This window comes from Mytilus californianus, unplaced genomic scaffold (assembly GCF_021869535.1).
Source record: "Mytilus californianus isolate M0D057914Y unplaced genomic scaffold, xbMytCali1.0.p SCAF_6, whole genome shotgun sequence".
In the NCBI taxonomy this organism is placed as follows: Eukaryota; Metazoa; Mollusca; class Bivalvia; order Mytilida; family Mytilidae; genus Mytilus; species Mytilus californianus.
The window spans coordinates 67,260,305-67,288,131 of record NW_026262712.1 but is presented as its reverse complement, the minus strand read 5'-3'; the positions used below and the strand labels follow the sequence as shown (position 1 = coordinate 67,288,131).

The 27,827-nt window shown below is 32.3% G+C and overlaps 1 protein-coding gene across 1 annotated transcript; it reads right to left on the bottom strand.

The window, feature by feature from the left end:
• On the bottom strand, positions 1-22,191 carry LOC127706074 (fatty acyl-CoA reductase 1-like). The gene is made up of 14 exons (XM_052210528.1): positions 22,152-22,191; positions 21,672-21,882; positions 17,416-17,591; positions 16,715-16,787; positions 14,425-14,531; positions 13,383-13,560; positions 12,257-12,301; positions 11,507-11,625; positions 11,144-11,211; positions 7,978-8,059; positions 7,492-7,581; positions 5,613-5,742; positions 3,286-3,413; positions 1-2,763 (listed from the first exon to the last, which is right to left on the bottom strand). Exons 2-14 carry the CDS (start codon positions 21,870-21,872, stop codon positions 2,604-2,606), a joined length of 1,557 nt encoding a protein of 518 aa, XP_052066488.1. The 5' UTR covers positions 21,873-21,882; positions 22,152-22,191; the 3' UTR covers positions 1-2,603.
• Between the last annotated feature and the right edge of the window lie 5,636 nt (positions 22,192-27,827).

Genomic DNA, 27,827 nt, shown 5'->3' with positions numbered 1-27,827 from the left:
CATAGTTCTATCTTTATTTTTCAATAAAGTTCAGTTATTATATCATGTATATATTATCTATTAAAAAAAAAATGATGCTGTTATTTTCAAATTCAGTAGCTAACATTTTCATCATTATTAGGAACAACCGAATGTAATTCTTGATCTAGAAAATACTTTTGTCCAAATGAAAAAAAATATAGCAACAAACAACAGTCCAACCAATAAAATGCAAATCTTTTCTTAACAAAAATGAGAATATGGATTGTCCTTTTGTTGTAAATGACTTACATTTTATTTGTTTGCTTTGCTGTCATTGATGGGTGGAAAAATATTGTAGCTCAGGAGTAAATTGAAGGAGAATGTGTTTTCCCCATATAGTTTCAAACTGTTTGTAGAAAATATCATGATTTGATAGGGTAATAATGGTTCTGTTGCAATACAATGTAAATACATGTAATGTAAAATGAATTCACTGCCAATACAGCAAATAAATGTATCAGTTAATTGACAGAGATAATTTAACAAACATTTGGTATGATTTTTTTTTATAAAAATAGAAAAAGCTCAAATCTATGGGAGAATATTTCATTTCTTACTTTTTTTTGACACCGTTAAGGATATAAATATATATATGTCGATTTAAATTCATTGAAGACATTCAAAAACTAAAAGTTTTTTTTTCCACAAATCTAAAAAAAATCAACCATTGATGCATGAATTAAAAAGATAAGTTCAGCAAGATAATTATAGACATTTACTTGTCAATTAAGCATGTATATTGTGACCTATAATGGTTTACTTTTATAAATTTTGACTCTGATGGAGAGTTGTCTCATTGGCACTCATACCACATCTTCTTATATCTATATCATTTTTACACAAACGTTGGGACAGCTCATAATACTCAACAGCTCGACAATTAAGGGCAAGTGATTTTGTAGCATCAATGTTGGATATCCAGTTACAACAAAGTTGTGACTTTCTTTGTTTTGCTTGCTGAATGGGATGTAATGGTCTGAGATGAAAAAAAAAAAAAAACTAAAACAAAGTTTGGAAAATCTTTCAAAAATCAAACCATTTGTATTTATAAGTGACCAAACAAAAAATGTAGTACCACAATTTGTTTTTCGAAGTGACACTTATAATAGGATGGTAACAAAATTAACAAGTAGTGGTTATATCTAAACCTTAAGTTTTGAGATAACAAATGTAAACAAGTGAATTACAGTACAATACTGGTCATTTAGTATTCATTCAATGTAATGCCAATGAAATGCAGGGTAGACAAAAACAAATTATCAGTCATGACTTATATAAATAAATCAGAAAGGTATCCACATGTAACAAGTCATAAATTTCAACAAAAATATAAAAGTATAAAATAAAGATACACAAAAAAATAAATATTAATGAAAAAATTATGTATTCTAACCTTCAAATACACAACAATTACTAATAACTTTGATCTACAAATTAACAAACAAAAAGTATCCAGACATTTTTCTGAACCACACTTAATTAAAGATGCAAAGTATAGCACTGCTTTGAAAAATACAGTTTTATAGCCACAGTAGACATGAGAGCCATTTTTAATTGTTACATTGTCGTCATTATTAGACCTGATAAAAGTATTGTTTAAAAAATGCGTCCCATTTACATGATTTATTCATAATGTTATATTCGTTTGTAAATCTCAGCCAGGGATATTGACTTTAAAACTTTTAACCTAATAGTCATGTATCTTATTCATTCTTTTTATTACATTGTAAATGTGAATTTGAATTAATTGTTGATTGCAATTTCTAGATAATTACTGAGGCAAGCCATTAATTTTACATGATATTTGACAATATGTTAATTTTAAGAATGTTTCATGTTATATGAAAAACTTAACTCTATTGATATATAGTCAACCAGTGAATAATATTAATCTAAAATGCTTACATTTCTCTCTTCACATTAAGTCTTGAATATGAGTTATAAAGCAATGTCTGATACGTTTTTTTTTATTTCAAAAATGCTTTAATTAGGATTTTTTTTTTAATTTTGGTATATTTCATGTATTTTAAATGATATTAATGGTGTAAATAATGGAAATCGAAATTCAACTAAAATAAAATTCCATAAAAACAATGAATAGAAAATCATTCATACCTGTACACCTGACCGGATCTGATTTATATTAGGTCTATTTTTTAAAGAAAAGTTTGTTGGTGGCAGTGTTATTTTCTTTGCATAAGTTCATACATAAAAATATAATGTAATGTTCATTAAATGAAGAAACTGCAAATAGGCATTTTCATCTACTTAACAAATACCAAGTTGCAAATATTTCTTACTAACCAATATATAAGAACAAAATTTGGAAATAAAAATAAAAAATGTTGATATAAAAGGTGTGTATCATAATTATGTAATTTTAAATACAAAAAAAAAAGTCCAAATTTTCTCAAAAGTTTTTTGAACATTAAGCACAAACCATATCTTTTTTTATAAATCCAGTTCCTTTTTCCACAGAGGTTAATTTTGAAACGATCTGAGAAATTAAGCCTACAATGCTATAGTTCACAATATTATCACAGAATAACAAAGTTTGTCCTGTCATAATGGACAAATGATTATTATGTGGCTTTCATAAGAGTTGGTAGACTTTTGAATATCTTCAATGCCCATCCCATTAAGAAGTTCCACAGTGACTTGGCTATGGTGAATCTGTTCATCAACAATCTCCAAAGAATAATTATACCAAACACATTGATACATAGGTTGATTCTTTGCAATCTGAAAAAGAAAAGGCATGGTTCCCTTATTATCATTGTTTAATTTATTTACTTTTCTTTATAGGCCTGTGACAATTTAGAGATTAACATATTGTCCATTGTATGGGTCTGTATGTTGCCCTTTATATATCTTTTGGTTATGAACCCTGCTTTGTACCAGGCAGAAACCCTGAACTAAAATTGGGCATTCTAAGCAGATTAATAGCAAACACCAATTTTCAAGTCTTTACCCCTATTGGTTTGACCTGGCTGTTCATAGAACAGACCACCAAGCTACCACTAGACCATATAGGTGGTTAGTTTTCAAAAGAATGGTGTATCGTTCGAGTCAATTTAAATATATATTTTTGCCATAACCCAATTTATATAAATGATTACTTCATTGATTGTGCTTAACATTTTAAACATTTAAAGTCCTCTTATTCCAATAAGAAAAGAGTAAAAATTAACATTAGGGTTTTAGAGGCAATTTAGAATACTGTCTAATATTGTAAAATCTATGAAATACTTGTATATTACAAACCTTTGGAGGGTTTTCCTTGCTCTTGGTAACTCTGACAATTCTTCTTTCAGTACAAATTGTTTAGTTCCTAAACAGTAGCGCTCCATATACTTAGACCAGTCTATTAATTTAGGGTCAAAGTTGAATGTCTAAAAATAAAACAAAAGAACAAATAATCATTATAAGAGATTAATTAGGGTAATTAATGTGCGTTTCGTCAAATTGGTGTTCAATCAAATTGTTTTTCAAGGTCTTATTTTTGCATCTTTTAGATTAAACAAGCATTCTGTGAGTATTGCATGGCAATACATAGTCCCCTACCAGTTAAAAATTCATTGTAATGGAGCAAACCTACCACTAAATTCTTCAAACAATTTACTAAAGAAGAGGAAAAAAGTCCAAAATGTCATTATCTTAATACAATGTCTTTTTACAAATCTTTAAAAAAAAAAGAAGAGTTATTTCCCTTTGAACAGAAATCTAGTAATTTATAAGTATTTCATCAAAAATTTAATTCTAGGGAAAGTTAAACAAGAGGCTCTAAAGAGCCTGTGTCGCTCACCTTGGTCTATGTGCATATTAAACAAAGGACACAGATGGATTCATGACAAAATTGAGTTTTGGTGATGGTGATGTGTTTGTAGATCTTACTTTACTGAACATTCTTGCTGCTTACAATTATCTCTATCTATAATGAACTTGGCCCAGTAGTTACAGTGGAAAATATTTTGTAAAAATTTACAAAATTTATGAAAATTGTAAAAAATTGACTATAAAGGACAATAACTCCTAAAGGGGTCAATTGACAATTTTGGTCATGTTGACTTATTTGTAGATCTTACTTTGCTGTACATTATTGCTGTTTACAGTTTATCTCTATCTATAATAATATTCAAGATAATAACCAAAAGCTGCAAAATTTTCTTAAAATCACCAATTCAGGGGCAGCAACCCAACAACGTGTTGCCTGATTGGTCTGAAAATTTCAGGGCAGATAGATCTTGACCTAATGAACAATTTTATCCTAGTCAGATTTGCTCTAAATGCTTTGGTTTCAGAGATATGAGCCAAAAACTGCATTTTACCCTATGTACTATTTTTTAGCCATGTCCGCCATCTTGGTTCGCGGGCGGGGTCACCGGACACATTTTTTAAACTAGATACCTTAATGATGATTGTGGACAAGTTTGGTTAAATTTGTCTTAGTAGTTTCAGAGGAGAAGATTTTTGTAAAAGATTACAAAAATTTACGAAAAATGGTTAAAAATTGACTATAAAGGGCAATAACTCCTTAAGGGGTCAACTGACCATTTTGGTCAAGTTGACTTATTTGTAGATCTTACTTTGCTGAACATTATTGCTGTGTACAGTTTATCTCTATCTATAATAATATTCAAGATAATAACCAAAAAACGGCAAAATTTCCTTAAAATTACCAATTCAGGGGCAGCAACCTTTAACGGGTTGTCCGATTCATCTGAAAATTTCAGGGCAGATAGATCTTGACCTGATAAACAATTTTACCCCGTCAGATTTGCTCTAAATGCTCTACATTTTACCCCTATGTTCTATTTTTAGCTATAGCGGCCATCTTGGTTGGTTGGCCGGGTCACCGGACACATTTTTTAAACTGGATACCCCAATGATGATTGTGGCCAAGTTTGGTTAAATTTGGCCAAGTAGTTTCAGTGGAGAAGATTTTTGTAAAAGTTAACGACGACAGACGACAACGACGGACGCCAAGTGAGCTAAAAATGAGTTAATTCCCTTTGAACAGAAATCTAGTAATTAATAATTATTTCATCAAAAATTTAATTCTAGGGAAAGGGCTTTAACTGAACAAGGAGAAAAGCTAAAATCGTGAAAATCGAACTTGACCTGTAACTTGTCATGATAAAACAATACACCAAATATCAAATCAATATCTTCAAGCATAAAGAAAAAAAGTCTGGAAAACTGATTTACCGGACTGACGGATGGACAGACAGACGGACAGAGTGCAAACCTAAAGTCCCCTTCGAATTCGTCGGTAGGGGACTAAAAATAACAAATGAAACCTTTTTTAGGGAATGTTGTTACTCGTATTAATTTTACAGATAAATATTTGTAAAATGGCAATTTTATGTCAAATATGTCAATTTTGACATGTTGAAGAAGTCAGAGTTATATTATAAATGACATTTCTGCACTTAACTGACCAGACTATATAATCCTATTATTTTATAGCATTAAAATTTACTCAACTTCTAAAAGCTCATCATATTTATCATCCATAAACATTTCAATAGCCAAACCCCTCTCCTCCCCCCAAAAAAAACAGGGAAAAAAAATTGGAAAGAAGCACTTACCTTTTGATCTTCAGTTGTCATTTTGTTCAGCAACATATACAAATTGCCATTCGCAAATTCCCATTCATTTGAGGTAAAAAAATCTAAACTACCAACTGATCTACGTAGTCTGTCTTGTATTTTAACAAATCTGTAATAAAACGAAATAGTCATTTTTTTAACAAATGTGACACCATTATTTATTATACAAATCATTGATGGATCAACAGTCCAAACCACCACATAAATATATATATAAATGAAACCATAAAAAACTTAACCTGATGTTAACCAAACACCTGTCAAAATGGAACTAAAGTGTCAGAAAGTCAAAAATAACAGTCTTTTGTAAATAATAATTGAAATCAATATATAATCCAAAAGCAACATTTCATTGCAAAGGGTGCTGTTCAGACAGGGTTAAATTGTGAAAGCATACATTTCTTCTACTGCAGAAAGACAATGAAATTCATTTTTTTTAGTTCATGCTGTTCTCATCACGCATTAAAGCCATCAAAACACTTTCAGTGTATTATACAGCTCTGCAACTATAAATAAAATGCTCCACTGGGCGCAGCTTGATACAACCGCAGAGGTCGAACCCTGAAAAGTTGGGGCAAGTATGGACACAACATTCAAGCTTGATACAGCTCTGGATTTGGATTGTGATTAAATATTTGACACAGCATAGGTTGCTGACACAGAAAGAATGTGGTCTAAGAACTTAAAAAAATTTAATTTACCTATTCAACCCATATCATTATTGTTTGCTTTTATATATAAATCAGAAATAACCAACTTAAAACGGAAAATTTTAAAGAAAAAAAAAAGGAAAAAAAATCCCCCCCAAATTTTTTGAATCCCCTTATGATTCATTACCCCCATACTCAATCCCAGCCTTCCGTTTGTGGTATGGTACCTTGCAGTACAATTTCAGAGAGATCCATACACTTGAACACAAGTTCTTGTCTGGAAACTAGAAAAATGCTTATTTTTGGCCACTTATTCCTAAACATTTTGGGCAATTACCCCCAAAATCAATCCCAGCCTTCCCTTTGTGGTATGGTACCTTGCAGTACAATTTCAGAGAGATCCATACACTTGAACACAAGTTCTTGTCTGGAAACTAGAAAAATGCTTATTTTTGGCCACTTATTCCTAAACATTTTGGGCAATTACCCCCAAACTCAATTCCAGCTTTCCCTTTGTGATATGGTACCTTGTAGTGCAATTTCATAAAGATCCATACACTTACACACAAGTTATTGTCATGAAACTAGAAAAATGCTTGTTTTTTGCCCCTTTTTTGGCACCTAATTCCTAAAATTTTAAGGCAATTACCCCCAAAATAAATCCCAGCATTCCCTTTGTGATATGGAACCTTGTGGTACAATGTCAGAGAGATAGATACACTAACACACAAGTTATTGTTTGGAAGTTACAAAAATGCTTATTTTTGGCCTCTTTTAGGCCCTTAATTCCTTAACTGTTGGTACCATAACCCCCAAAATCAATCCCAACCTTCCTTATGTGGTATTGAACCTTATGGTAAAATTTCATAGAGATCCATAAAGTTATTGTGCAAATACCAATGTGTCTTCGGACGACGACGACGAAGACGACGTCATACCAATATACGACCACAAATTTTTTTGCGGTTGTATAAAAAGCTACTTAATAACTAACATCTAATAATAGGTATTCCTATCATTTATTTTTCTGGAGAGGACAACATGAGTATGATTTACTTGTGTCCATTCTATTTTACTTTTGAGTCAATAAAATATTTTAAAACTAATCAATTATTTGAGTATTTGTATTTGACATGATAATTTGGAAATTAAAGCATTGATGTAATGTCAACATTAACTAAAATTATGAATACTGTGAATCTACTTACATAGTACGTTTTCCTTGTATCCATAAGAAAAAGTCCATGATATAAGCAGGTAACATGTGATCAAACAACATTAATATCTCATGATAAATCCTACAAAATAAATATACAGTCTGGTGTTAAAAATTTGTTACACAGCAATTATCTGTCTAACCATCATAGAATGAAACTTTGGCAGAAGCTTAGTTATGATTAAGAGATAATGTTTGAAGCAAAATTTAGAAAATATATTTCTTTCATTTTTCAGAATTTCTCTCTTCGAGATGGGGGTTATTTAAAAATGCATATACTGTTAGTAAAGTAGGCAGATGATCTGTAAGGAACTTGATATTTTGCACCTTTAAAACTTATGATATTATATGGATTGTTAGTGTGACAATTGTATTACACACAAAATGTTTGCAGAGTATTGTATATTGTTATTTATATTTCTGAAGCATCACCACATGTATTTTTTTCATTAGAAAAATGGTTTAAATGTAAACTTACAAATTTTTTGTAAATCTAGGATTGGGTATCCTGGTGACTGTGTTGACTGGGTTTTTCATGAAATACTTATAACTATCTCTCTCTGTAAAATACAAAAGCAAAGATCTAAGTTATTATGGAGTATAAAACATCATTCAATGGCAATTAATCCTATAACTAGTAAGATAATTTGGCCATGTTGACCTACATTGTACTTGTAGATCTTATTTTGCTGATATTTTTTGCTTTTTACAGTTCCTCGCTACTCCTGTAGTTTTTGACACAAATGGAAAAAATGAATAAAAATCATCATTTAGGGGAAATAATTTCTATAAAGAGTTTGCTCACAGTTTCAGCCATGATGACTGATTATAGTTTGTACAAAAACTGCTTAAAATGGAAATAAAATAATCATTTTTCAAGGGCAATAACTCCTCTCTGGGTCAATTGACAAAATTTCAACTATTCTTACTTATATGTAGATCTTATTTTGCTGAACATTTATGCTTTATGTTGTTGCTTTCTATAAAATTTTGTTTCTGCCAAAAAAAAAAGGTAAAATGGGTAAAATGGTCATTCAGGGGCAATAACTCCTTTAATTGAATTTTAGGCAAGCTGTTTTTTTTTTTGTAGAGCTAATTTTGCTGTACACTTTTGCTTGTACAATTTCTCTTAATTTGTCATAAATTAAATGAAAAAAGGCAAAAAATAAGTAAATTATTTCTTTCAAGGGCAATAACTCTTATAAGGGGTCAACTGACAATTCATCAATGTTGCCTCACTTGAAGATGAGATTTTTTTTTAAAGATTCTCCCTATCAACTATAGCTTCCTAAAAAAATGCAAAAAAGGTTAAATCATCATTTAAAGGCAATAACTCATGTAACAGGTCATTTGAAAATTTCTATTAAGTTTGACTTTTTTGTAGATCTTATTGTTATGGTCATTTTTACTGTTTTAAATTTCTCTCTGTATTAATTTTGAAGATGAAAACCAAAAACAGAGAAATTTGCAAAAACATGACATTTCAGGGGCAATAACCCCAAAAAGAATTGTCTGATTTTTCTGAAAATTTTGCAGGAGATAGACCTTGACCTACTTATCAATTCAGACTTGCTCTTACTGCATTAGTTTTTGAGACATAAACCAACAACTGCATTTTACCCCCTATGTTCTATTTTTAGCAACAGCCGTCATGTTTATTGATGGATCAAATCCTGGTTACAATTTTAAAACTAGATACGCTAAGGAACACCCAGGTAAAGTTTGGTAACATTTGCCCAGTAGTTTCAGAGAAGATTTAAAAAAAAAAACAGTAAGTTTTCAACAATGTATGGACCCCGAACACGAGTGATTTCAAAAGCTCACATGGCCTTTCAGACAAGGTGAGCTAAAATGGTTTTCTATTAGACTACATCATTTTATGGAAAAGAAGAGATATGTTGAATTAATTCATAACACAAAATCTTCATTCCACTTAACAGAAACCCCAAAACAGTATTAATAGTTTCCTTTCAGTGTAGTGTTTGGTGGAATGTTTTAAATAATCTTTGTATTGCTGCAGCCGGTTGTACGAACGTGGCATTAGCCTAATGGTTCAATAAGTCTTCATTAAGCTTTTATGATGCATTAGGCTAATGAAGACGTAATGACTCATTAGACTAATGACACATTTGTACAACCGGCTACTGTTCTTTACCTTAAGTTTACAGTGAGGACTTTTACATGGAGCACATAATTTGACCTAACTGCAAGTTAAAGATGGCCCCTATCACTTGTTCATCTACCTTAAAATATTATAGAAGGAAGTTATTTTTATGTTTCAAACCAGTACTAAAAAGGAAATGAAATACTATGAATTCATTCATTTTTCATGGATTTCAATTTTTGTGGTTTTGCAAAAAGTCTGCTTACAAGCCTTTAGAAATTGTGTTTTTCGTTGAACATTTAAATTCTTTGTTCAACTTTTACCATGAAATCCACAAGAAGTAGTATCCCACGAATAATAATAAATCCACAGTATCTGATTATAATATTAAAACTGGACATAAATTCTAAATAAAATTTTAAAAGCTGGATTGAAGTGGAAATTTTAACTTATGCAATGTAAATGGTTTTAAAGGGGCATTAGCTACGAGATATAGAAAAAAATGAAATATGATTTTTTTTTTTCAATCATTAACGAAAGTGAAATAGTGATATAATAATTCGCTTTTAGCAGTCAGTTTGGTTCAGTTTTGTCAAAATAAGCAAAGAAACATCGTTAATGAATTATTCACTTGCAAGTGAATAATTTGATTCATTAAATCTGTATTCATGTGAACTTCAATTGAGCCCCTTAGCTAGAGATGGGTTACGCATGAACTAGGTGTGTTCAGCTATTTAAAAGAAAAGAATGTCAACATTGGAAGTGAAAAAAGGGTAAACAATTTGGTTGACTGATTCGATCTACAAAAACTCATTGTTATACAGGTAAAAAAACGACTATTAACATATTTTTTAAACCTATAGTATGAAATCATACAGACTTTATATCTATGTTTATATTTATATTGGGGTATATGACTGTCGGCAGTCTTCTGAGGTCACCTTGATGGTTAATTAGATGGCTTCTAAACAAAAATACACATGAAATGCTGATACATATTATCGAGTCTGTGCATCGTAAATTGTTTATTTTAGACTTATTGTTTGGATATACGTTTTAGTAAAATATGAGAATTTGAGTCAAATCGGTGAACATGAATTTGACAGCTAATGCCCCTTTAAATTTAGTTCTATTGTTTGAGAATACTGTTCATTATAATTCATAAAGAAGCTTATATTCTGGAATTCATAAAAGAATATTACTGAGAAACATACTATGCAACAAAACTTAGGAAACATATGCAGTTCACTAAATGCACTTAGCAATCTGAATGCACTGCAAGGGCCTTTTTTCAAAAAGAAGTGTCAATAACAACACAATCAATAACAGTCTAGTCCACTTAATCTGGGTTTTTTTAATTTTATTTTTTTGTACAATGTAACTTGATTTGGTATGTTGCATTCTATATATACAATATTTTATTTGTTTAATGGAAATATGTTACATTGAATAATATTTTTTTTTGGCTAAAATTAACATTCAGTCTAAAGAAATAGCAGGGTAAAGTTATTGTTCATAAGTTCATTTTTGTCTTACTTACCAACCATTCCCCAGGTTAATTTGTTTAACTGGCCTGTAGTACAGTGATAAACATTCCCTACTGATGATCTGAAAATAGACAAAAGCAAATTGATGTCATTGATTGATTGTTGGTTGATTAATAATGTCCAGTGGGACTGATGTCCAGTTGGACTGATGTATAGAATGAAAGACTTTTGACATATTGATAAAAATCATAGCATCAATATTCTAGAATTTGGGAGTGAAATGGGAAGCACAACACATAATACATTGACATCTGTTCGCACTCTTCAATGCTGTTAAACTGCAAATTGGGAATGGCAATATTAGCAATCCAACAAGACAACACGAATCAGCAGAGAATTTAAACAAATCAACATACCTATTTACAGCTGTGTTCCATGCACATGCAATCATCATGTTAGAGGCCGTATCTACAGGTACAATGTCAGCTGTTTTACTGGGGTCGCCAATCATATTTCGCAACAAACCATTTCCTATCTAAATAATTATTATTAAATATAAAACAAGATTGTTCATGAATGTATTTTCTTTTAGCATATAATCAAGACTTTTCAGATAGTTATATTTTATAATGTAATGGTAATATGAATATCATATCTACTTTCCATTTGTTAAAGGTCAAATGTCAAAGTGAATGCATTTTTCAGTTGAAAATCAAAGGTACAGGTAAAACACTGATATTCCATACACTTTTTAGTTGTATTTTTCTTGCATAACTTTATTTATTTACACATTAACATGTGTTTTACATGATTAATAGTATTTAAGGTATTATATATGGTTAAAGTAAAAATGCATTGCCCGACATTGAACTTATATAAAGGATTCAGTGATACACACTATTAAATTCATTTAAACTTAAAAATCAGAATTCTGTAACAATGTAAATGTTCTCCATAAAGTTAAAACCATGATTTTCCAGAAAGTCTATGGATACATTTGTTACCTGTGCATTTTAATTATTTTTACGAAATACTTCAGTTGCTTCTGTTTCAAGTATGCCAATAAATACACCATCATGTGTGTGATTTCTATTAATTATAACTTGGATAAAAATATTAATCTGATATATCTATAACAAAACATAGATTTCTAAATTATAACTTACTGCTGCCAATAGTCCTGTTGGTCCATTGAAGTTGTCAACCCAACCCTATAAGCAATAGATATGAACATTTCAAACTTTTTCAACCATTTTAAATGACATTCAAATGTTATGTTAGATAGTTTCAGGTGTTTTGAAAAAAAAAATATGGATCCAGTTATAGCTTTTAAATTTTTAGGAACATTTGTTTTGGTGTTTGATTGTACAGAAATTATTTATTAGAGTATTTCTTTTTTTATTTTTTCTAGAGGTGTAAGGGAAATAACTCTCTTTTTTATCATTGTAAATTCAAAAGAATTTTATTTTTAAAAAAAGTATTTATTGTATTTGTATTACTGATCATTTATTTTTTGAAATTTTAGTAATTTTAGATTAATAGTAATTGACCAAGAACAAGTCTTATACGCAAATTCAATCATGCTCCTGTAGTCTGATTAGAAGATCAAATCTGTGGTCCCATGTTGGGAGATGGTTGCATTCTCAGTATCAAAGAAAACCCTATTGCAAAGGCAAGATTCCCTAACCACCTAAAATATTTTTTCCAATTTCAGTTCAAATTTAAGGCTCTTCATCCCAGTAGACCCAAATTACAGAAATTATCCAATTGATTTATTGTTGCAAAACTGAATATGTAAGAAATACTTGACACTAGCTGAAAAGTAAACAACATTTAATTATACCCCATTTTTCATATTCATTTTACTTGATGAACAGTATATATGTTTAATTCCATTATTGACAGTAAGGGTTATCTTCATGTCATGTCTATTTATATGGGATTATAACTGCTTTTGTATCACTTAAACCTTCATAACTTTCATAACATTATTGTTATATACATTTCGATATATTTATTGAAAGAGAACAACACATTTCTGAAATAACTTTCAATGGGTATGCTGGAGTTTAAAAGTTTGAAAGCAAAATATCAAAAACATTTCAAAATATCAAAAGCAATAAAGACCAAGATAGAACAGTCACAATCTAGTAAGGTCACAACCTAGTAAGGTCACAATCTAGTAAGGTCAACTTTGCATGAGAGATGTTTTGATCAGAGTTTTTGTATAATTCCATAAATTGTTTAAAATACAATGTCAAACACATGTTCTACATGCTTTGTGATACATACAGGTACTGGTTCTTCCCATGATGCACCAACAATGGATGGTCTAAATATAGCTACAGGTAATTCCCCTCTTGCTTCATGCACTAAGTACTCTGCTATAGACTTTGTATATGTGTATGTATTTGGCCTGTCCTTAATCATCTTTGGTGTCAGCATATTTAATATCTCTGTTCCCATCCATCTGTTAATTAATATGTAAATATTTGATAATGCAGGAAAGGGTGACCTTTTCAAGATTTTTCCCTACATAAAAAAAATCCAGGGTAACACGAATGTGTATATGCTTTTAGAAAATGCAAAATATGTATGGCTACTGTTTTAGAATATATATATATATTGCATCTTCTAATGACTTGTACACATTTGTTTTACCCAGCATTTTTTATGTTTAATAACCCATCAGAGATATATGGTATGGATGTTTATCTAAGTTTGAAGATTATTTGGTATTAACTGGATGTCCCCACAATCCCTTTTACTCATCACACTTTTACAAATAAATGATTGACATATGTTAATTTCGACAACTATCAAAGTTGTGGTCATTTTAAGAAGAAGACATATATCAAATTTTCTGTTTGAATTGTTTTACACTAGTCATTTTGGGGCCCTTTATAGCTTGCTGTTCGTGTGAGCCAAGGCTCAGTGTTGAAGGATGTACTTTGACCTATAATTGTTTACTTTTTACACATTGTGACTTGGATGGAGAGTTGTCTCATTGGCACTCATACCACATCTTCTTATATCTATATTCAATACAGCTATGAATCCTTATTTCAATTATCTTTAGATCTGAGTATAGTATTTAATTAAAGAACATTTTCTTTTTCTGAGAGACAACACAATATTCACATATTTAATATTTTATCAATTTCTGTATTTTTTAAGGCAAATCTATGTGTGCTGTTCAAATTTCATTCAGTGGTAATAAGTATGTATTATAGATAGAGTTGAAAATATGCAAAGAACCCAGGGTCTAATCAGGAAATAATATATGTCCTTAGTTTAAGTTAACATGCCAGCACAGAAGACACTTCATACATACCCAGTAGCATCCAATATTTTACTAGGATGAAGAGGTGGTTCGTACACTTTCTCTTCTATCTTCTTTACATTACAATTGGCGTAGGCTGTGGAAACATGTAGGAAAGACTGAAAAAAGAAATCACACAACATCGGTGAACATACATGTAACAGTTACAGTAACTCTCAATTAGTCCCAAGCATTTTACAAAACTTGCACTAAACAGTAAAATTAAAATTGAGAATGGAAATGGGGAATGTGTCAAAGAGACAACAACCCGACCATAGAGCAGACAACAGCTGAAGGCCACCAATGGGTCTTCACTGCAGCGAGAAACTCCCGCACCCGGAGGCATCCTTCAGCTGGCCCCTAAACAAATATGTATACTAGTTCAGTGATAATGGACGTCATACTAAACTCCAAATTATACACAGGAAACTAAAATTAAAAATGATACAAGACTAACAAAGGCATATACACTGCAAATTTAGAAATTATTGCAATGTTTTTTATTAACGAGAAAAATGCAACAGTATCAGGTTTGCAATTATAAAGACTCACACGTTGTACTATGCAAATATAGTTGTACAGATAACATGAAGCAATAAACATTTAGTATACATTTATAGTCTCCTGGTATCCTGCTCCTGTTGTGATGAGCAAGTGGTCATATTTAAATTACCGTTAAGGTCAGAGTTCAACTCGGGTCTTCATTGTGGTTTGCATTTAAGTAATGCTGATTTCATTAAAAAAAAAATTTAATGGTTGGGAATTAAAAAAAACTATATGTTTAATAGTAAATATTAACTTGCAGGATAAAAACAATATTTGTATAGTGTAGGAGAATATCAAATTCTTTGTGCTGACTATCATGGCTACGAACAGGAAAAAACCTTGGCCAGTCTCACTTTTCTTTCAGTTTCTAAAGCTCGTACAAATTAATTTTATATTTCCCTACAATCATGACAATGTACAAATATCATGAACATGAATATAGCATATAGAAATGCCCTGCAATTCTTTATTTTCTATCAGTTCATAAGCTTTGTACAATTCAATTCAGGCCTCTACAATAACTTTTTTTCCAACTTGTCCAGTAGGACAAGTACATACCAAAACTTACTTGTCCGAATGAAATTGTAATTTGTCCAACAAAAATCTTAATAATAATCTTTTTTGCATTTTAAGTTGATTCAGGGAACAAAATGAATTAAAACAATAGAACAGAATTTGATTTATATCTTTTGAAATACCTTTTAAAAATATGAGTCGAGAACAACTGAATCTAGTCATGTCATAGGACTTATGTTCTAGTTTTCATCAATGCCAAAGTCTCATCAGACTCTACACATGAGGCACCGTCTGATAGGCCTGTCAATTTCCACTCATTGGATTTGTATCCTGGTTTTTTAAGTTGAAAAAAGTTTCTTCAAATTCAATCAATAAAAAAAAAGAAGATGAGGTATGATTGCCAATGAGACAACTCTCTGCAAGAGACCAAATGACAAAGAAATTAATAACTATAGGTCACCGTATTGCAAGTATTGTTTTTTTCTTCTATATATGATCAAATATGATTTGGGAATTTTATGGTAAATAATTTCTTCTTTTTTATTTAAAAAATATTTTTGTTAAAAAAAATATGGTATGGTATTTATTATAAAGCAACAGAATAAGGTAGGAAAACGAGGTACTGATTTGTCTTGGTCCCGAAATGTCTCCTGCGTTGCCAAACTGTCTATTAATCATGTCTATTAAATATGTCTCCTACGGTGCCAAATTGTCTATTAAACTTGGAGCCGAATCTTTCCAGCTGGTGACGAACTGTCTTGTAAAGTTACCTTATCTACAAAGCGCATCGCTGATTCGGATCAGTAAGACTGGTTTCCGAGAATAGTACATGTATGCCTTTTACCTGTTAAAAAGTACCTGACAAAGAACCAGTTTTAAATTATCGATTGCAAGTAAACATGTCAAATTAATACTTGTGTTTATCTTCTTTTCTTGTTTTTTGTTTATAATTACTTTGTTCATCAAAGTTGGATTAAATTTATTTTCTGCATAATAATTTAACTTGTCCCGTCGGACAAGCTTGATATAGCTTTTACTTGTCCGACCTTTTTTTCCTCTGGTACCGGACAATCGGACAAGCGTTATTGTCGAGCCCTGCAATTGTATATTCTGAGACCATTAACAATTTGATTACTCCATATACATGTATCGTGTTAATAATTTTTCAGAAAAATAAAACCAAAAACCGTGTTGTTTTATAGTTTATAGTCCTCTTTATCTATACTTTTCATGTACCTACTTCAATGTGGACTAGTTTTTTACAGAACTGTAGAACTCTATTAGTACCATGGACGTTCATTTCAACTGACAATCTACAATAGAAGAATAAGTTGTGTTGCAGCTAATTCATCACAGAAAAAAGCTTTATATATCTTATGAGTTTCCAAATTATATATCCCAAAGTCTTTTTGATAAGAAATAGTGTTCTTTTTCTTCGATATTGAATGTCAGGTGTCATTTTCAAAAATTATAATAAAACACAATACTCCGATCACACAGTTCCATGTTCATCAAACCATGAAATCTGGGCCAAAACCCTTATATTTGGCATATATTTTAAAAAGTTCCAATCATAATGAACATGTGTACTAAGTTTCAAGTTAATGTGAACATACATGTAAATTCATGGTAAGATTCCTTGACCAAGAACTTTAACCTCATACAGGACAGACAGATGCACCGATGGGAACACATAACGCCCCATACTATTGTGGCCTTGTGGGCAGGGCATTAGACCTGATTATAAACAATTTTAGTATTTAGATATTGTAAAATATCAGCTGCTCATCACCACTTATAAGCTGGTTCTCTGCACTTACTCACTTATTTTTAAACTGTTACCATGGTTACTCCCTGTTGTTAATGACAATAATATTCTACTGGTAGAAAAATTGATAATCTTTACATAAAGTATCCAATGGAATAAATTTGTAAACTCACTTCATTTCTTCATCAAATCTGACAGTAGCAGCTGAATGGAAGACAATCTGTACATTGTCAATCATTTTCTGTTCATCTGTCTGACACACACCTAAGTTGTCATGTAATATATCTCCACATACAGGTATTAACTTTTTATGGAATTCAGGATAATCCTCTCTCAATGTGTTAAACAGCTGTAACAGGATAGCAATACACATATGTTTATAAATAATATACATTTTGTACATCACTTATTAAAAATGAATAAAAAACACTTTATACAAATGTACATGATGTATAAGAACCGAAACAGTTGAAGAGCTATAAGACCAGATGAGTCCTAAATATAATAGCCAATTCCATCTACATGTAAGATCAATTTTGCCTGAGGAAATTGAAATCTTAGTTTCTTTTTCATTTTAATAATCCTAAAATTTGAAAACAGACAATTTAAGAACATGTTTTAAACAAAATATAAACGAAAAGACCTATAAATATACATGTACAATGTAGATACATTTTAAAGTACATATACATGTATGTTTAACTGCAACACAATCACTTCCCATATCCACCATTCATACATTCATACATTCATTATTTTCAAGTTAAGGTAGCACTACAGTCTAACAATGATTTTTTGAAGATAATTTTTTTATCACCTAATTTTGAATTAAGTATTATTCTGCACAGTTTGTAAAAATCCCAAAGTCATTATCATATCACAACAGGGAGTAAATTGATAATGTAACATATGTAAATAAAAGAACATGGTAATTAATCTAAATATATAGGCATTTGGGAGGGGCTAATATGTCAATCATCTGTTGGTACCAGTGTCCAGCTGTTAATCCCTGACCACAAGATAAATATTGTGGTCTTATCTCATTATTTTGCAACAAAAGTAATTTATATAACATGTTTATAAACAGAGAAAAAGAAAAAGATATGAAAGGAAAAAAATCTAAAGGGAACAAATCTACAAAAAATGAAAAAAAATATGGAAAAGAGTGTGAAAGTATCTTTGAAAGCCTCTGACTGCCTGTATAAATTTCATCTATTTGGTCTTCTACATTTAAATACAGTTTTAGGCATTTTAACCAATTTTAAGTTGATGTGAAATTTTTCAATTCCGTAAAACTCAAAAATCATGTGGGAGTGTCTTTTTTTAAAGAAGTGGATGGTCTTGGATCTTTTTATGAACATGTCTTTTGATGCACAATTTTAATGTTCTAGCTAATTTCAGTAATAGTATATTTCTTTTTAAAATACAAATGAAAATTATTCTTTATAGTGAGAATAATGATGTTAAATATTGATTATATGCAGCTGGTCAATCCTGTTATTCTCTTATCTTAGACTGTCTGGACAGAGGCGGAGCTTTGTCTATATTTAATTACTACATCACAGATATTGGTCAAATCTGTGACGTCAAACTCCCGCCAAATGCCAAGTTAGTGTTGCACAGTGCCACACATAATGCAAAATTTACAGCATTAGAGCATCAAAGAGACAAAGTGTGTGGTTCTATTGATAAAGTAATGGTGTCAGAACACTCCTGGGGTGTTCCCAGTGGAATTTTTGTATTTATGTTGCATTTATAGGGGTTCTAAGGGGGAAATTCCATTTTTAGGTCATTTCTCAGAACAATTTTTCATGAGATTTGTTAGGAAAAAATGAAAATATAAACTTTATGGGTACCCCCTTTGGCTTGACTTTGATATATGTGATTAAAGGGGGTATTTTCTACAATACCGTGTCCCAGTTTTTGGATAATTTGTTTCTAAATGAATTTATAGGTGTCCAAAGATGAAAGGTGAAATGAGGTTTGGCACCCAGCAGTAAAATCAATATATCTTCTTACTGGAGGCATATGTCAAAAATCTGAGACACGGTTTTGCAGCTTGTATATGGTTGATTAAAGGGATGAAAACAAATTTTTACTACCATTTGACCTGAATGTGCCATTTCCATCCAAGTTGGAAGACCACTTTTTTGGCAATTAATGAGCTATATTTTGAGATTTATCATACCTTAAATAAATTTATCTATGGATTAAGAAAAAGTAATATTTCAGCTTTAAAATGAGTTAAAGATTTTAAAAATCCATTGAGTAGTTTTGGAGAAATCAATCTTTAAAGACTGTTGGTTGGAGTCAGAAAATTCTGACTGTAGTGCTACCTTAAGTATCATACATTGTAAGTTCTCTTTTATTCATAATAAAATTGTACATATACAGTTTGATGTTTGTTTTGTTTGAATATTACACATGAACATTTACACAAGATGATAAAAGTCCCAATTCAACTTCAAAATATAAATAAGAAGATGTGGTATGAGTGCCAATGAGACAACTCTCCATCCAAGTCACAATGTATAAAAAGTAAACAATTATAGGTCTAAGTACGGCCTTCAACACGGAGCATTGGCTCACACTGAACAGCAAGCTATAATGGGCTCCAAATTCCAAAATGACTAGTGTAAAACAATTCAAATTGAAAAACCAACGGTCTTACATTTGTATCTATATAAAAAATGAGAAACAAGAAACACTTATGAACCACACCAACAAACGACAATCACTGAACAACAGGCTCCTGACTTAGGACAGGTGTATACAAATGCAGCGGGTTTAAGCGTTTTATCAGGCGCCAACCTTCACCCTAACCTGAGATAGTAGTGTAACATTACAACATAAAAAGACACACTATAAAATATCAAAAGCATGAATGGTTTGATATCTTGAAGGACTTAGATTGAGAATGTTGAGTCAGATTTCAACAAAACTTCAAAATGGCATCTTTTTAAAAAATAAAATGGCGTTTTTCAGCTCATCATTGAATAGAAAAAAAGAGTAATTTTGGAATTTTTTACCAAAATATTACCATATAATTTGTATGCATTCTTTAAACATGTTAAAAGATGACATTCAAATTCCTAATTTTCTGTCACAATGCCTATTTTATTATGTCACAGCAAGAACTGATTGTTTGAGACTTTGGGTCATCTGGTGGAATTATAGTTATCTCGTACCATTGCAAACTCGTACCACTGTCAACTCGTACCACTAAATACAAACTCGTACCACTGCAAACTCGTACCACCAGTGACCACTGCTAACTCGTACCACGGTAAATTCTTACCATTGCAAACTTGTACCAACTTATTTAAATGCATTCAAATGGTGTTTAATGATGAATAAATATTTAAATTTCACTCAATACCTCATAAGTCTGTAAAAAGTATATAATTTAAAATCACAATGACCAATTTGTAGCTGATTTTTCCTTGGCTAATTGGATAATGAAAACTGTAGCAGATTGGCTTTGTTGTCTCCCTTGAACAGTTCCATTATTTAACTTTTACTGACAACTATTTGATTTAATTTTTAATTATTACAAATTAGTAACATTTGAATAGATTTTGGTATTTATAATTGTTTCTAAAAGGAATTTTATTTATTGAGAGAATTTATTTATCTTGTTTTGAAAAGTTTAAAATTGTTTATGACCAAAATTTAGAAAGTATGAAATTTATTTATATACAATATTCAGCTCTTTGATGAACAATACCACCATGCATAAACCTCAACGATAAGGATGGTCATTATAATAAACTTCCGCGTCATCGTAGATGGCAGGGTCTAACTAGAGAGTGACACCATATACAAATGTCGTCATCCATTATGGTTATGAGGGACATCACAAGCATGCAACATTTTATGAGGAAATGTGGCTTTGAGACGACTCATCTCAGCTTGTGCTTTGATAATCAGGAATTTCATTCAATAATAAACATTATACAATTAATTCCAACCTGTTAAATTATATAACACCAATCATAATATAATAGCAGTATTAGACAATGTGATTAGTTAACTACAGACATAATCACACAATCAAAGGAATTTAATTTATCAATTAATAACATGGTAATTAAGAAATTCATTTGTTTTATAAAATATTTTTTGTATAAAATTAAGGAAAATCAATTAATATTTTATAAAGATTTTCAAAATCAATGCATATATTTTTAATGGTACGAGTTAGCAGTGGTACGAGTTCGCAATGGTACGACTTCGCAGTGGTACGAGTTAACATTGGTACGAGTTGACTTATAGTGGTACGAGTTGACATGGTACGAGTTTGCAATGGTACGAGTTAACTTGCTTCCATCTGGTGTAACTCATTCATAATAAAACAACTTGAGATTGGTGTATTGTTAAAGTGGCACATTATAACACCTGTAGGCTGTAGTGTATTTATACATTGTACCTTACTGCTGACGATTTCTTCAATTCTCTGTACAGGTTCCTTCCCTTTCTTCGGTCTTACAAGAAGGTACAAAGTCTTCACTTCAGGACAAGATCGCAATATCTTTTCCACTAAAACTTTACCCATGAATCCTGTGGCACCTGTGATAAAGACACCTTTATCACGGTAAAACTCTGGTATGGAAGGAACTGAAGACTCCATTGCTGAGGTGCTTAAAAAATGAAAAATTCAAATGTACACGTTATGTGACAAAGGGTAATAAATAAAGTGAAAAATAGGTTGTAATTTTATCCGACAAGTGTCAAAATATAGGTTGTTTGGACAACTGTACTTTTATGTGGAAATATGTAAATAATCATGTCAGAATGTCGTGATAAACAAAAATATGATTTTAAAGAAATCCCAGAGATCATTTTTAGTTGTGTAGTCAAAACACTTTAAGTCAAAATAGGCATATTTAAAGAGAATTTGCCAAAATACCTGACTAGCGATAGCCAAGTCGAACTTCTCACTAACAGGAAGTGACGTAAAAAGGAAATATATCAGGTAAGATTGTTCCTCTAAGGAACCATAACAGATACAACAAAATACACTGATTAAGTATTAACAACAAAACGCCACATCGTACCAAAAACATAAAAAAAAAATCGACATGTATTACCCACTGTCGATTATCGGCTGTTTTGTTTTTGGCAAACGCGTTTTATCTTTTTTTTTGTTGATCCAAATTCACAAAAGTCATTGACTAGAAATTTTTGAGTTATCTGAGAAGAGACTGATTAATGATTATGTAGGAACATTTTTACCAAACAGCAAACTAAGATAAAAAAAGAAAAGAAAATGTTCAGATGTATAACAAATACATTTGCTGTGTATTTTTGGATTTGCCTTTATCTGGGACTAACCAATTATAGGTGACAGCCAGGCTATACCAGAAGACCACAGTGAGAACCAAACTGAGTTTAGGAAGGCAAACTATGTATGTATATATGTTTTATTATAGTGGATTTACAAAACCAAAAGTAGCATATATATCCCTGTGTTATTGTATGACAAGACCTAAGACCAAAAGTAGCATATCCCTGTGTTATTGTATGGCAAGACCTAAGACTGCCATCTGTAATGCTTCGATCCTTTATTGTTTTTGTTATGTTAAGAGAACGGTGATCCCATCAGTTTATCTTTAATTTTGAAAGCACAATTTCATAAGAGATGCAGCCTCAAATATGTTTATCATTTAGCTTTTGTTGTATTAACACGAAAGAGCTTTTTCAATCTTTAATATTTCCAAAATCTGCATGACAGTTTTGCAAAACATGTAGAATGAAAACAAACTTTGCGACTTACACTTTTAAATTATACTGTTGAATATAGCACGATATCAACTCCATTTTGGCGAAATATGAAAAATATCTATCGTTTCTAATCTAAACCCCAATCTGCCCTAAAAGAGAGGCGAAATATACCAATGAGATATTCAAACTCATAATTCGAAAATAAACTGATTTGTTATCAGCAAATAAAAATCATACTAAATATTATACATATGTACTTTCACGGTACTACAATCTGTCTATATCAATATTTTGGCATTGCACAAGGTCATGTTTTCTCTGACTGATAATGACGTCTTTACATTAAATCCATTGGATGTTGGATGTGTACTGATTGATATTTTAGTCTTACATACATGATTTTTTTATTAGTTGTTATTGGCTTTGAACTAGCTGTCAGTAACTGCGAGTTCTCTCACATTTGTACCTAGTGTCTTTTTTGTTGTTAGGGATATATACCCTGCCACGTCCTGTCTGTGTTTTTGTTTGATGTTTTTCTTTGTATCGATCTGATGAGTTAAGCCTTTTTCCACTGATTTTTATAGTTTGTTCTTATGTTGTGGTGTTACACCACTGTCCAAGGTTAGGGGAGGGTTGAGCGCTAACAAACATGTTTAACCCCGCCACATTCTTCAAGTCAGGAGCCTGTAGTTCAGTGGTTGTCATTGGTTTACGTCTCTCATATTTGTTTTTGGCCGTTAGTTTCCTCAATTGAATTGTTTCATATTTTTTTCATGTCGGGGCCTTTTAAAGCCGACTATACGGTACGGGGTCTTCTCATTGTTGAAGGCCGTATGGTTGCCTTTAATTGCTTTCATCCACTTAATTTGAACTTTGGTGGATAGTTGTCTCGTTGGCAATCATACTACATCTCCTTATTGTTATATTGACAACGACATGACAAAAAAAAAAAAAAAAAGACAAACAACATCTAGCACACAAAACACAACATAGAAAAATACAAACTGAGCAACACGAACCCAACCGAACTGAACCGGGGGATCTCAGGTGCTCTGAAGGGTAAGGAGATCCTGCTCGTCATGCTGCACCCGTCATTAGCATTTGTTTGCCACTCGCAAAAAACATCCGACAAATCCTGAATATCGCTTGATGCATAACATGTGTTATTTTTTGGTGCTATGAATTATTCTGTACAAGCTTATTTACGCATATTTGATAGACCAGTTTGAAATTATCAAATATTCGACTAGAACTGCAAAGCAGAAACTTTATTTCGTTTAAGAATATGAGCTGCGTCGGATAGAAACCGGCCTAATGCAAATAAATATCAATACCCTGCTATTTCGGGTTAAAAAATCTCTATGCAAAGCCTATAACTGAGTTGACATAAGTCTAAAAACTCTACTAAACAGACCAAACTTATTCATTTATTTTGCATTTGAATGTTCCGAAATCAATCAAAGTCTTATACATATACATGAATACGTGCACTTGCATAAGGACGATATCTATCCGACGCTGCTCATATGTAATGGATCTTTTTTTTTAATTTTGTTGCTGTCCATTATTTTAACTATATCGTCGTGAAAATCGAATAAAATCGAGTGCTGCATGCCCTGAAATATTGTTCTGTATAACTACAGTTCTTTGCACCTATTTGTTCGGATCTTTTTTTTAAGAGGTTTAAAGTTATAAAAAAATTGTGAGATAGGCACTTTAAAACAAATGTAACGATGTGGTTATAAAAAACAATTTATGTATCTTACATGATAAATACTTATGGATAAAAATTAAAAGAATAGACACTGATGTTATATATTATTAATTAGCTCCACCCACAAGCGTGTTTATAGTTTTGGCTATTTTACCTTTAATTTTTATAGTTATATCCACTCACCACTTAGGTTTTGAATTTTGTAAATGCACCAGAACTGCTAGTTACTGGTATATAAGTACTCGAAACTGGGGTGGAGGCCTCGGTGGCCGAGTGGTCTAAGTAGTTACTACTGTAATCACTAGCCAGTCAACACTGAGGTTGTGAGTTCGAACCCCGCTCGTGCGGGTGCACTCGACTCCAATCTTAATTGACTAGGATTGTCAGTTTTCCTATCGAAGGTCGGTGGTTTTCTCCGGGCACTCCGGCTTCCTCCACCAATAAAAACTGGCCGCCACGAAATAGCACAAAAGCGGTGCTTAAAAGTGGCGTTAAAACACCAAAAATCAAATCGAAACTGGGGTGGGGTAGAGGGAGTATGCCCCCTTTGATAAGAATATATATATATACTTTTTTAGCATACAATCATCCCAAATATTTTCAAATCACTCCGCTTGGCAATATATATACCTATTTCAGGAATTACGTCCCCTTTCAAAAACCCTGGAGCCGCCCCTGAATTTAATTGAAATAAGAGATTCGCATGAGTCGGGTGTTAGTGGTTGATGTAGTATGTTGTACCGTGAAGGCGTCGCATGAGTCGGGTGTTAGTGGTTGATGTAGTATGTTGTACCGTGAAGGCGTCGCATGAGTCGGGTGTTAGTGGTTGATGTAGTATGTTGTACCGTGAAGGCGTCGCATGAGTCGGGTGTTAGTGGTTGATGTAGTATGTTGTACCGTGAAGGCGTCGCATGAGTCGGGTGTTAGTGGTTGATGTAGTATGTTGTACCGTGAAGGCGTCGCATGAGTCGGGTGTTAGTGGTTGATGTAGTATGTTGTACTGTGAAGGCGTCGCATGAGTCGGGTGTTAGTGGTTGATGTAGTATGTTGTACCGTGAAGGCGTCGCATGAGTCGGGTGTTAGTGGTTGATGTAGTATGTTGTACCGTGAAGGCGTCGCATGAGTCGGGTGTTAGTGGTTGATGTAGTATGTTGTACCGTGAAGGCGTCGCATGAGTCGGGTGTTAGTGGTTGATGTAGTATGTTGTACCGTGAAGGCGTCGCATGAGTCGGGTGTTAGTGATTGATGTAGTATGTTGTACCGTGAAGGCGTCGCATGAGTCGGGTGTTAGTGGGTGATGTAGTATGTTGTACCGTGAAGGCGTCGCATGAGTCGGGTGTTAGTGGTTGATGTAGTATGTTGTACCGTGAAGGCGTCGCATGAGTCGGGTGTTAGTGGTTGATGTAGTATGTTGTACCGTGAAGGCGTCGCATGAGTCGGGTGTTAGTGGTTGATGTAGTATGGTGTACCGTGAAGGCGTCGCATGAGTCGGGTGTTAGTGGTTGATGTAGTATGTTGTACCGTGAAGGGGTCGCATGAGTCGGGTGTTAGTGGTTGGTGTAGTATGTTGTACCGTGAAGGCGTCGCATGAGTCGGGTGTTAGTGGTTGGTGTAGTATGTTGTACCGTGAAGGTGTCGCATGAGTCGGGTGTTAGTGGTTGATGTAGTATGTTGTACCGTGAAGGTGTCGCATGAGTCGGGTGTTAGTGGTTGATGTAGTATGTTGTACCGTGAAGGTGTCGCATGAGTCGGGTGTTAGTGGTTGATGTAGTATGTTGTACCTTGAGGGCGTCGCATGAGTCGGGTGTTAGTGGTTGATGTAGTATGTTGTACCGTGAAGGTGTCGCATGAGTCGGGTGTTAGTGGTTGATGTAGTATGTTGTACTGTGAAGGCGTCGCATGAGTCGGGTGTTAGTGGCTGATGTAGTATGTTGTACTGTGAAGGCGTCGCATGAGTCGGGTGTTAGTGGTTGATGTAGTATGTTGTACCGTGAAGGCGTCGCATGAGTCGGGTGTTAGTGATTGATGTAGTATGGTGTACCGTGAAGGCGATTCCTGTTGTACCAGTTTATCTTCTGCCTACTATAGTAAAGGACATCAGTATGTTTTTAGTATAGGCGTCCGTCCATTCCTAGGTCTGTTAGTCCGTCCGTACCATATCAGGTTTAAGTTTTTGGTCCATGTAGTTTACCATGAAGTTGTGTTCACATCAACTTTGAACTAAGAAAATATGCTGATTATGAAATGAACTTAATAAATTACATGCCAAATTATGGTTTTTATCCGTTTTCAGGATTCAATTATTTGTTAAATCTCAGGTTAAAGTTTTGGTTAGGTAGTATATCATAAGGTTGTGGTCACATCAACTTGAAATTTATTACACATGCTCCCTTTTTTTTGGGAAGGGGGAGTGAATTTTAAAATGATTATATAATATGCACAGGCACTTGTTACATTCATGGGAAGGTCGACTATCCATGTATAATAGAAGTTAGAGGTCTATTATATATGGATAGTCGACCTTCCCATGGATAGAAACAAGAGCCTGTGATAATATGCCAAATAACCATTTTGACCCATTTTGGCATGGTGTACTATGGACACATTTCCTGGTTTATAACTATTTGCAATCTACGAAACTAACAGATAACTCAGTTCATTATATATTTGCCAGTTTAACAGAAAGCTATTTATTTCCTATTCTTTTGTTAAGGTATCAAGGTTATTGAATTCAATTCTTATCATTTGGATATAGGATATTTATATTTTAAAGAATAAGGAAATAATCAGTCTACATACTTTATTATCATGTATATAAATGTATATCATTTTGGAACATTTGATCTTGAACCTTGTGCTTTGTACCATTTGTCATTTCTTTTGCCAGTTTTGGATGGCTTTTTTTGTGTATGTTTCATGAATGTGTTGTACATGGCGAATTCATGGACAATCTCGTCTGTATTGAAACACAATCATTATATACGTTACAGGCATTTTGTAAAATGACTGAATTTTCCGGCAATTTACATAATGCCTATACTTGACAGGCATATATAAAATGACTAAAAATACCTATAAAAATAAGGAGATGAGGTATGATTGCCAATGAGACAACTATCCACCCAAGTTCAAATAAAGTGGATGTAA